General features: G+C 36.7%; 1 protein-coding gene across 6 annotated transcripts in view; it reads left to right on the plus strand.

Annotated features, from left to right (window-relative positions):
• Positions 1–215: 215 nt before the first annotated feature.
• LOC144448352 (uncharacterized) overlaps positions 216–12,461 on the plus strand; it is a 121,520-nt gene continuing 109,274 nt past the window's right edge. For 2 of the 6 annotated variants that reach the window (XM_078138561.1, XM_078138563.1), the window contains exon 1: positions 216–396. In XM_078138561.1, the coding sequence (XP_077994687.1) occupies positions 352–396 (45 nt within the window). In that variant the 5' untranslated portion in view covers positions 216–351. Of the gene's footprint in view, positions 397–667; positions 1,051–12,461 lie in introns of those variants that run through there. The other 4 variants (XM_078138558.1, XM_078138559.1, XM_078138562.1 and 1 more) reach the window with 3 other exon arrangements.

The raw sequence follows: 12,461 nt of genomic DNA on the forward strand, positions 1-12,461 counted from the left end.
ATTTCATCGACTAGTTAGCAATTCGTACGAGGTTGTTTATTGGAAGTTTATTAATTTAGTTTTTTGAATGCTTTTAACGATACATCTTATAATATTGATGAGCTGGAGTGCCCCTCTATCATAGTCTATCAAGTTGTGACTGCGTTCGACGAAGTTTGTTTTGTTTTTTAGTGGAGAAAAGTAAATACACACAACAAACTTATTCAACATGTCGGCAAAGGAGCGCTTGAACACGATAGTTCGTCATATTAATTCACCCACGGGAGAGAGCAGTAACGCATGCAGTCGAAATGTACCATCCCATTTATCAAGTGAAGATGGAAGTATCGATTCCCGTCTGGTTATGTCCCAATGCGCTGCAGATCAACAAAAAACTGGGCGTATTCCCAAGAGGAGGTAAGTGTACACTCGTACGCGTGCAATATCACTTCACGTCCATCTCTCTTTTTATCTCGAGATGTACGTGCATGTTTGGCAGGGCGGATTGAATGTTTTGAACAACACGTGTAGTAATGACACACAGAATGACTGAAGGGGGTTTATTTTTTGATTAATAATACATAATTTCGTAGTAGCCTATCTGACCTTTGACCTCATAAAGTGATGTGATCTACCGGTGGCGCGAGGTCACTGCACCGACTGGCATCCAGACATGTACTACACGAGCACCGGACATATGCGTTGCGAGTACCATGAGCAACTCCTGTGTCTGCTACAGTCAAGAGCGTCACCAGTTCTGCCATGCGCTGTCGTGTGCAAATAAGGTCAAACCCCACTGCGTAATCTTCCTATGTCGACTAACTGACAGTTATATATTATGCGTACCACACTGCACCCACTGTAGGAGCTTGCGACATGGCCAGTGGCATGCCCCGCACTACCAGCATATGAAGTGATAATATGGCGGGGCTATCAGCTGTACGAAAGCTGACTGACAATTACTGGACATGGCGACTTCAACAATGCCCGGAGTTTGCAACGGTAATTGGCTGCCATGACTACGATGACCAACTTGATTTACATTCGATCGAAGTATTTCAGAGTCGCAAGGTTAGTGAGTATTCGTGCAATATTTATACAAAAATGACCTATCTGTTTGAATTTGCATTGTATTGCTGATAGTCTGGTAAAGTTGACTCACCAACCGGGTTACCCTCAGATTTAATGCTTGAAATATTTATGGTCAAAATTTGGTATAAATTACATCTAAGGGAGCGATCAGTTTTTACGGCCGGGGGGGGGGGAGACGGCAAATCAGAGGGGGGGGGGGGTCACCTTAATTTGGGACTCAAAGAAGGGGGGGGGGTCATCATTTTTACGAATTGAATAAAGGGGGGGGGCGGTCACCTTGTTTTCAACTAAACAAAATCATGAGCCACGCTCCTGTCCATACATTTAATATCATAACTAGGCCAAAGCCTAGCCCCTAAGCTTGCACAGCTGGGTAAATTCATTTGTGAGCAGCTGCCTCACGATGATATCATAGATAGCGCTCTCGGCGTGGAGATTGCACATCGTACATAGAACGTGCATGTGTAGTCATTGCACCGCAATGCATCCTTGGGTGAAACCACCAAAAAACATCACATAGTATATAGGATGCGCATGCGTACTAGTCATTGAGTCGCTATGCTGCCGCTTGCGGGCGCTGTGCGAGCTATTAAACAAAAAAATGTATGTGCATAAAATAAACCATAAACAAATAGCTATAAATATACATTCAAATATAACATAAACTCTCTCTTGATACATCCAATACATATGGCATGGCGTCACAACACTGCACCATGGCCACCTTTAAGCAACAGTTATTTGTTGGAAATGACTTCTCGCTATTGCACGCCACGAGTTGCATTGTGTCATCTTGTGGTAGTAAAACGTACATGTGTAGCTGTACATGTAACACATAAGAAATGAAATACCTTAAGATTTACTGGCTTTAAAATCTGTTCCTCCATTGACCTGAACATGTGGAATTGTGCACAAACATAACCAATTTAGGACACATTGAAATAATATGTGGCAAACACTGTGACTGCAAGTGCCTGACCCAGCCTGTGTCTAGATATTGAATATTCAATGTCCATGTATATAGTTAGTCTAGTTCCTATATATGTTTGTACATCTAATGTATGATAACTACAATCATCTCCATTAGAAGTCCCAAATTGATTTATGGTTGAGATCAATAGTTCAATGTAGGGTAAAAACTAAATTCTTTTATTGTAGGGTGGGGGTGAGAGGAGGGCTTTTATAATGAAATCTGTGTTGTACTCCAATACAAACATTTCTAAAAATGTCAGATTGAAAAATGGGAAAAAATTTGTTATGCATGGCACTAAAATACATTTATTGTGCATATAAAAGAGCTATTTTTCCTCACTACATACTGGCTTTGTATTCAGAGCACTACATAATACTATATACTGATTTGAAATTGATTGTGCTGTGTACAACAATTTTACCAATTTAGTTAGAAGGGGATGGGGAAGGGGTTCTGAGGCCTTACTAATAGAATAAGTTTTTTTACCTACTGATCTCACCCCTAATGTGTTGATTTATCATACATGTACAAACTATTGAACTGTTACTTGGCATAGCTATAGTACGAACTACATGTTTTATCAAAAATTACTTTTCTGTGTTTGTGTTTCACTTCTTCTCTGATACCTGTGACCATCACCAAGTTTAATACATGTTACCAGGCTACATGTGAAACCCCCTTTTGTCTTGCTATTGTTTTACACCATAAACTACCAAGAAAGAAATATATTCCAAGGTGAACACAGTATTAATCGAATTCTCAGAGAATATGTATTATGTGAATGACTGATAAACAAAGTTATAAACACAGACTTGTTTGATGATGATCTAGTAAAGGGCTACTTACTGTAGCCAGGACTTCTTTAGTACTGACACAGTGCAAAGTTAGGAGGAAAATTAGATTTTACATCTCCCCTGGAATATCTAGTATCCACATTGAGTGACTGTATACTGCGAGTAACATTTTGTCAGCAGATCATAATATTACATTTCCTTGGTATTAGAATGTATTTATTTTCAAGGCTATCATGTTGCCAGCAATATACTGGACAACACAGCCAATAGTAAGTGAATTGAATTAGTAATCTAGTTTAGAAACTGCTGTAGTACAGAAAACATTTTTATGACATTTTTTAATTTCTATTTTGAAACCAATGACATTTATCACATTTCATTATTCAAAACCTTTCAAAAATATTTTCATTAAAGTTAGCAGTGTGGTCAATGAATGGGGGTGGGGGTGTCGTTTGAGTCAGTGCCATGATTAAACTGAACAATTATGAACAGGACAAACAAGTGCCTTGAGGAGTGCAAACGAGTACATGTATGGAAAGCCGCAGTTGTGTTAAGTCTAAAGAAAACAATCAACTATATGATGTGAACATATCTTTATATGATGTAAACAATTCATTATATGATGCAAGTACAATGTACATCATTATGTGTGACAGTTATTGACATGGGTTTACAAGTATATTAACTCCATTTATAATATTGTACTTGATAATTAGCTGAATTAATCAATATTAATAGTTCACTCAATCTAAGAGATATCCTAGAACTTTTGGTTACTAAAACATGAATATTTTGTATGTCTGTCAACAGACAATCACACTTCTTATAGGGTTCCTATCTAAAGAGCTTTATACATGTGAAACAATGGATTTTGGTTAGCAATTTATCAGATACACTTAAAATTACTGAAAATGTAACATGTAAAATTAACTATGCAGTGTGCACTATTATGCTTTGAGAATAGAGTGTCTTTTGCAAGAACAAAAAGAGTGTTTTTTGTCAACAGATGGGGGGGGGGGTCATTGTGTTTTTTTATTTGTCAGAGGGGGGGGGGGTTGGATTATTTTGTGGATGAATTGCAGGGGGGTCACTATTTTTAAGTACAACATGAACAAAAAGTCACCGGCCCACCCCCTGCCGTAAAAACTGATCACTCCCTAATTAATATTAAATATAACGAATATTATATTTTCATATAAAGTTATTGTATTAAATAAATCAACATACCCAGGTATTACAAGAAAACTAAATATGTGGTGAGTTCTGCATGCTGCTATGGTGTGTATTAAAAGCAGTGCAGCTTAGGTGTGTATAGTCAGGGTGCCAAGGCCAAAAATTCAAAAAAAAATTGCCCGGCTTGAAGTACAAAAATTGACATCATGTTTGGTTAGAATATATCTGGGCCTTCAGAAAACTGATGTTGCCCCTCTGGATTCTCTTGTGCAAACTCACAGGAGACTGTTTCCATGGTAACAGACATTATTTAGAAGGATGCTAAAACATTAAAAATGTCACATCTCGCGACCCAGAAATGATATAATCATGATTAAAGTATGTTTATATATATTTTAGGGGACAGGAAACTCAATGATTACATGACCTTTTCGATTCAAGGTTAGGGTCATAGTCAAAATTCAAGGTCAACTTAATTTGTTGCACTTTTATCGAAACATTCATTGAAACGTTTCTGTATACTTCCATCAGATATGACTGGTAAAGCTGTAAATCAGTCAGAAAATGGCCAAACATACAATCTTTCAGAAAAACATATAAAAAAAGTATATATGAAGTTGTTTTGTAGGAAAAAGCTGTTACCAAGACAACTGCTGTCAATATCCCCAGTTATACCAAAGTGTTAATATACTAACCTGAAAGTGCTATTGACATGATGTAAGTGTTTGTATTTAGGGTTTTGGGGAAAAGCAATTCACTGATTACATGATCCTTTCGATCCAAGGTCAAGGTCATTGTCAAACTTCAAAAGGTCATCTTAATTTTTTGTAATTATTAAAATACCGTCGGAATCTTTTATATAGCTAACATCAGACACGATCTTTACAGATGAAAATCGCTCAGAAAATAGCAAATTATATAGTCTTTCAGGAAAAATACAACAAAGGCATATGCTGAGCTGCTTTTATTACAAACTTCTGTTACTAAGACAACTGCTATCAAGATCACCAAAATATGAAGGTACTGAATATCGTAGCATACCGAAGTGCTACAGATATGATGCAAGTGTCTATACCGGTATATTGGTTTTAAGGGACGGGCAACACACTTATCACATGATCTTTTCGATCCAAGGTCAAGGTCATAGTCTATTTACAAGGTCACCTCAATTTTTCACTTTTATCGAAACACCCACATAGGTTTTTTGCTATAAACTACTGAAGACATCAGATAGCAAATCGATAGCAAATTATATAGTCTGTCATAAATTTTGTAGCAAAAGCATATTCAGGGTCAGCTTACTATGGGGTAAGGGAATTGTCTAGAAAGGGGTTCTGAAAAGGAATGACGCCTGTACAACCAAGTACTATAAAGATATAATAATAATAATAATAATAATAATAATAATAATAATAATAATAATAATAATAATCTTTATTGCAACCTTATCTATCATTTTAGATATCAGTATAGTACAATAAAGTAAAAAAGAAAATGCTTATATTGACCATACACAAAAAACAGAGTAATTTCACAATGTGAAAATCAACATATACATGTAAATGTAATTGTCAAATGTATATCACGAGGCAGCTGGTATATTTTTGTTCAAGTGGTGTTCTCGAATTTTGAATCCTTGTTGAATAAATTTACTTATTTCAACTAGTTTATTTGTGTCTTTTATTTTGAGAATCTTTATGAGATTATCCATGCTTGAACCAGAATATATATTTAATTGGTTAAAGAGTTCTTTCCTTTCATTTTGATATCCTGTACAGCGTAATAAAAAATGCTCCTCGTCTTCTATTTCACCTTGTTTACATACAGGGCATGTCCTGCTTGATAAGGTGGTGTTCTAATTCTAAGTTTTGTCATTGCTGATCTGTATTGTGGGTTTTTAATGTCTTCTAAATAGTTTTCAAAGTTCATATCCGTTTTAATTTGTCTATATGTACATAATTTATTTTTATATTGTTTGTCCTTGTTGTCCTTCATTGTGTCCATTATATTTTTGTGGAGAAGCAACTTTAACTTTTCTTTAAATATAGCTATTAGGTTTTCACTGTTAGAATGGTTTGGTTCAGCTGTCCAGACCTTATCCATACTCAAGAGTTTTAGTGTTTGCTTCATTCCTGTGGCCCATGATTGTATTCCACTGGACTCCAAATATTTACTCAGACAGTAAGCTTCCTTAGTTAGGGTATTTTCTGCTTTCTGTGAGATCTTTAGCCAATATTTGAACATTTGTGTCAGGCCAGATAATAGTAGGGGGTAGCGGCCTAGTTCCATATTAAAGGCAAGCTGTATTGGCAGCTTTACAGTTCACATTTAGTAGGAATTTGCAGAACTTTATGTGTAGTTTTTCCATGGGAGTTGAAAATTTCATTAGGTTTTGAGACTGGTTAATGTTTTCATGTGACCAAACCTCACTACAGTATAGCAGAATGGGCTTCATCACTGCATCAAATAATTTAAGATGTAATTTGATGGGGATAGTTGTTTCTAAAAACAGGTCTTGTTTTAATTTAAACAGTGCCTGCAGTGCTCTATATCTTAGGTCATCTTGTGCCCTGTGTAGTTTCCCTGAGGTGCTCAGTTTTATTCCAAGGTATGTGTAGGAGGGAACGCAGTCTAGTACTTGCTTGTTTACTAGTATGTAGAATTTAAATTTCTTCAAACATTTTCCTGACTTATTGAAAATCATGATCTTTGATTTGGCAATATTTATATCTAAGTGCCATCTTTCACAGAAGATTTCGACTGCGTTGAGGGCATTTTGTAGACCAGTATTTGATTCCAATAGTAACACTAAATCGTCAGCATATAGTAAGCAAGACAGCCTGCTAGTTAGGAGAGTTGGTGGGTCATTGTTTGACATATCAATTTGTCTTTTTATATCATTTACATAGATATTAAATAGTAGGGGGCTGAGGCCATCCCCTTGTCTAATACCTCTCTGTATTGGAAATTGGCGGGTCAGACCATTTTTTGTCTTAACACATCCAGTTGCGTTTGAATAGATAGCTTGGATTACTTTATAGAAACGTCCTGTGATGCCATTGAGTACCAATTTGTGGAAAAGCCCTTCATGCCAAATTGAGTCAAAGGCTTTTTTCAGGTCTATAAAGCAAGCAAAAATGTATTTATCTTTACTTCGGTATTTTGTAATTAACTGGTTTAGTACGAATATGTGATCACTAGTACTGAATTTCGGTAAAAAGCCAACCTGTTCTTTAATTATAATCTCATTTTTGTCATTAAATTCAACCAGTCTCTGTTTCAGGACTGAAGTGAATAATTTACTCAAACAATTTAAAAGTGTGATGCCACGATAGTTACTGGGGTCTGTCTTGTCCCCTTTTTTGTAGATAGGTGTAATTATACCCATATTCCAGCATCTAGGAAAGTGGCCTCTTTCGAGAATTAGATTGAACAGTTTTTGAATGTGTGTAATGAGAACGTTTCTACTGGCTGTGATCATTTCATTGGTTATGTTATCTATTGCGGGTGATTTTTTGTGCTTGAGTGTACTTATTGTTTTTTGAATTTCAAGCTCAGAGATTGGCTTATCTAATTCTATGGAATCAACAATTTTTTCTAGCCTGTTATTTTTACTAACATAGGTGGTATCTGAAGTAAGTTTTACCTTGTTTGAACTGAGACTTTTGAAATGCTCAAACAGTTTTTCTTTCTCAACAATTTCTCCATTACATGTCTTACCCTCTTGTGGCACTCTTAAGTTCTTAATAAGTTTCCAGTACTCATCGGGATGTGAATCACTCAGGTTTTCTAGTTTAGACAATATTTCATTTTTAAATTCTCGTTTCTTTTTTTTCACGGCCTTCTTGTAGTTTTTCTTTTGTTCATAACAACTATTTCTCAGTTGATGGTTAAATGGGTCTGTGCTCAGTTTAGTGGAAAGATTGTGTATCTACTTTTTCATACAAGAAAGGTTTTTTGTGTACCATGTTTGCTTTCTGGTTTTCTTTTTCTTTTTTCTTTTTTTAAAGAAGTGTTTTTTTAGGCTTTTACCAGCTGCCTCGTGATAGATGTCTGATAACATAATGCCAGCCTGATCAACTGACTTTTTAGAATTATCAAAATGTTCTCTCTCAAAGTTCTTAGCCAGTACTATTACCTCCTGGCTCTGTAATTCGTTGTAGAAATAATATTTTGAGTTTGTATCCCATATGTATGAAAATTTGGATTGACAATAGTTATTCAAGTCATCTGCTGTAGAATTAGGTGTAACTTTATCATCTTGTAGTATGTTAGTCTGCAATGTAAATAACATTTGGCAATGATCAGATAAAACCAGGTTCAATGGCTGAACACTAAAAACACCAATCCTATTGAACAGACTATGACTAACAATGGTATAATCTACTGTACTACTCCCTTTTGTTTGGTGACATGTAAATTTACCCATAGAGTCACCGGGGCAACGGCCAATTAGAATTACAATTTCTGAGGAGATACATAGATCAAGAAGTAATTCACCATAATGGTTTTTTTTTGTAATGTCTTGTGACTGTCTTGGTTTAAAGTCTATGCTGATGAGTAGTAGTTCAGGTTTGGATGAATCACCGTATCATTATCCATTTTAGTACGGGCATTGAAATCACCTGTCAGGATGATCTGTCCTAACTTAGAATATTTTATAACATCTTTTTCTAATAGCTGATACAAATTTGTGTCTTTCCATTTGAAGATACTGGAGCCTTGAGGACTCATATACAGACTACAAACAAAAATATTTTCGTCTAGATCAAACATGTTTTTATCAAGACGGGTCCAAATAAAGTCCTCACAGCTGCTTTCCATTTGCCTTATACCATGTTTATATAAATATTATGCTTTTGTAATAGAATGCCACTCCACCAGAGTGTGCACAAGCGTTTTTATGTTTTTTCTTTCTATATGAATGAAAGTAGCTGTAGTTAGGGATTTCTATCTCAGAGTCAATGTTTGTTTTTGTTTCAACAAGACTGATGAAATCAAAATTGTTCACAATGTTTAGGAAGTTTTTATCCTTAACTTTGCGTTCAAAGCTACCATATATATTCCATGTAGAAAACTTCAGCGTGGTTTTACCAGCTGGTTGTATGTTCCTCATACTAACAGTTTACAGATGAGAATAAACACAAAGGCGCAGAAAAACAAACAAAACACAACCAACAAAACAAATATAAAAACAGATAGAGAATTAGGTATTTAAATAACCAATTAATCTCGCGAATGTTGATACGTGTGTACTCAACTACTGTACCCTCACTAGGCAGTGTTGTCTCTTATTTCTTTTGATCCAATAAAAGGTTCAAGTTCATATTGCGATTTGTCACATTACACCTGTAGTGTTCATCCTTACTTGGTTGTTTTTTAACCTACATACCTGTTTAGTTATCAGTTCAATAGATTCACTATTCCGGATAATAGATCTGTGAAAAGTGTATTGTTTTTAACAGTGTTATAGTTCTGGCGGCTTTTACTGGAGAGTTTATTTCCATTGGCTCGCGTCTTCTCTCCTCCACTGGGTACTGCAGAGTTTTCTGAGGTGTAGCTGTTGAAGATGTTTCTGTTCTTCATCTCTGCAACAATAGCTCTGTATATATACCGCTTCTTATTAGCCACTAGTGTTGCTGTTCCTCTGGCATTGGGATGGATACTGTCCTCGTAGAGATATGTCTTTACATTGTTGACCTCATCTCTAAAGTTTGTGTGTATATAGTATACATTAGGTACTGATTCACCAATCATTTGTAGACTGGCATTGAATCTCACCATGTCATGGTTAAAAGTTCGGCTGTTTCGTCTTGGTAATACACTCAAGATGAATATCTTACTCTGTGGGTATATATTACGTGTTGTGTCTAGAAGGTCTTCGTACCTATGTCGGCATGTAGTTAGCGATAAATTACTGTCAATGTCATTTGACCCAATGTGGAACACGATATTCTTTGGGTCTTTGAACTTTGACCTATTCATGTAGTTTTTCACATCATTTATGCCCTTTCCATGTAGAGAGGCAACAAATGTTCTTCTAGTACTTGAGAACTTTTGGGGATCTATGTATTTAATGGTTGAGTCCCCAACAATCACTGTGTTGTAGCTGCCTTTGCCGTGGCTAGTAGGTTGTGATACATGCTCTTCCTCTTCAATCCTGCTTGCTGGGTAAGCTGATGCTCCAGGGTTTGGCATCTTGGTTGACGACATCTTTGCCATCTGCTTTGGTGGTGAGGTTGAACCAGTTTCACCAGTCCATGGCACCTTCCTCTCTGGACTATCTCCCAGAACTCTGTAGTAGTTTCGTACTGATACATTTGCTGTGTATTCTACATCCTCTATCTGTGTATCAGTAGCTGTTTCTTCATAAACGTCCTTCTGTCTAGTAGTACTCAGATTTTCTTGCTCTTGTGCTTGTTCTGTTTGTGTTAATATATCACAAGTAGCAGGTTTTACTGTTTCTGGTATTTCTCTTTGCAAATCTTTTAGAATCTCAAGAATTTTGGTTTGTGATTCCTGAACTTTCATAACACTCTTCTTTATGTTCACTATTTCCTTACTTGAGTTCTGTAGTGCTGTGTTGAACTTGTTTATTGATGCATTAATTTCTGTAAGGTCCCTTTGACATCCTGCAGTTAACTTGTCTTGGGTGTCAAATTTTGCCTTTATGTCTAGCTTATCTTGATGTATTGTGTCTAATTTATCTGCGAGAATAACATAGTTATTTTCAATGTCTTTAATTGTCTCTGTAAAGTTTGATTCTCTCTGCTGTATGATATTTCTGGCTTTGTTTAACAATGTCAATTTAGAGGGGGTTCTATTTGGAGTCTTGAAAATCGAGGGTTCATTTGGACTAATCGGCTTTGATTCTATGATCAATGGTGGGGACTTTGTGTTGTTGCCTTGATACTGTTGTGACTTTGCTGGTGGAATCTGTGTAACTGTATCACTGTCATCACCTGGTTCTATGGTTGACTGTACTGATTTATCCATGTCGTTAAAATTCGGGTCGAACACCGTCGAAGATGACTTCGTAGAGTTACTGGGCAGCGATACGGGTGATGGTGTCTCAAAAGCTAGTTTCAGGGGTGTACTAGTGTCAACTACTCCTCTTGCTGCATGGTTTCGAGGCTTACCTATACGTTCCAGTTCCCGTATGTCGCCGCCATCTTGGACACATGTGTGTGGTGTTTGTAGTATAACCTCTTCGATGCCCTGTTTTGGTAGTTCACCATCCACCTCGGCGTTATTCTTTTCCTTCAATCTTGCCTCTTGAACTTTAGACTTGAGGTTATGATATTCGAGTTTGGCCCATTCTTGTATATATCTTCCCTGAATAAATATTACACCCGTCGTAATGTAGAAAGAGACTGTCACTTGCTTACTGTCCTCTGTGGCGTTGACATGAATGTCGGACCATTTCATTTGTACCCCACGCGGTATATCACACCACTGCACGGTTATTTCATTGTTTTTCTGGAATTGTTTGTTATACTTCAGTTTCACTTCTTCTATCCAAGAGTTGATTCTATCCGTGGTAGTCCGATAACAAATGTCGTTTACTTCTTGTTGTTGACCTTTTGACCTCCAGTGTGTAACTGTGTCAGTCTCGTCCGGAGGTAAGTCTTTAGCTTTTCGTTGGGTGTTTTGCAAAACTGAATAAGCTTCGTTAGGTTCGGAGTCTCCTATTTGGTCCAGTTCTTGCATGAAGTCGAAATTCTTTGTGGCCCGAGTAATGCGTCTTGGCCTTGGCTGTTCAGTCTCGTTCTGGGGTTCTTTGCTTGCCATGGCGGCCATGGTTGATAGTATCTGCCCAATGTCTTCGTGACTTGCACTCATGAACACCTCAGGCGCTGAACCTTGGCAGGTTATAAAAAGCAGTTGAGCGAGTTCCAGATGACTTTAAGATAGTGTGTACACAGTTTTTGAGCCTAGTTCGGCAACAGGAGTCGAGAAATTTTCTACTCGATACGGAGCGATGCTAACACGTGTATCACCATCACTTCAGTATGCTAATCCATAGTAGATAGTAGATAGTAGATAGCTACTCCTACTTTATTGACATCCAACAAAAAACTACAGATCACACAGAAATGAAGATTTTCCTACATTCCATACATATTTGCTTGAATTTGATATTGACCTTCATTTGATTGGTCAATTAGGAAAATATGGGATTGGTTAGTAGAGATTGTTTAGACTTGAGATTAACTAATTTGACGTAACCTGATTGGTTATGTAAATACAGAATTAATTAAAAAAATGAAAATGGTGTATTTCTCAAGGTCTCAAAGCTCTACTGGCAACTCACTGAATACATACGGTTTCAGTCAAAAGGTAATCACATCGCATTTTGAGGCTTTACATGTATAGTGTTAAAGGAATTTTGACAATGCTTCTCCTGCTGTTGCTTCTAGATAGTATATGTGGTGTCCATCGATTTTAGT

The sequence above is a fragment of the Glandiceps talaboti genome, chromosome 17, assembly GCF_964340395.1.
Source record: "Glandiceps talaboti chromosome 17, keGlaTala1.1, whole genome shotgun sequence".
Taxonomy (NCBI): domain Eukaryota; kingdom Metazoa; phylum Hemichordata; class Enteropneusta; family Spengelidae; genus Glandiceps; species Glandiceps talaboti.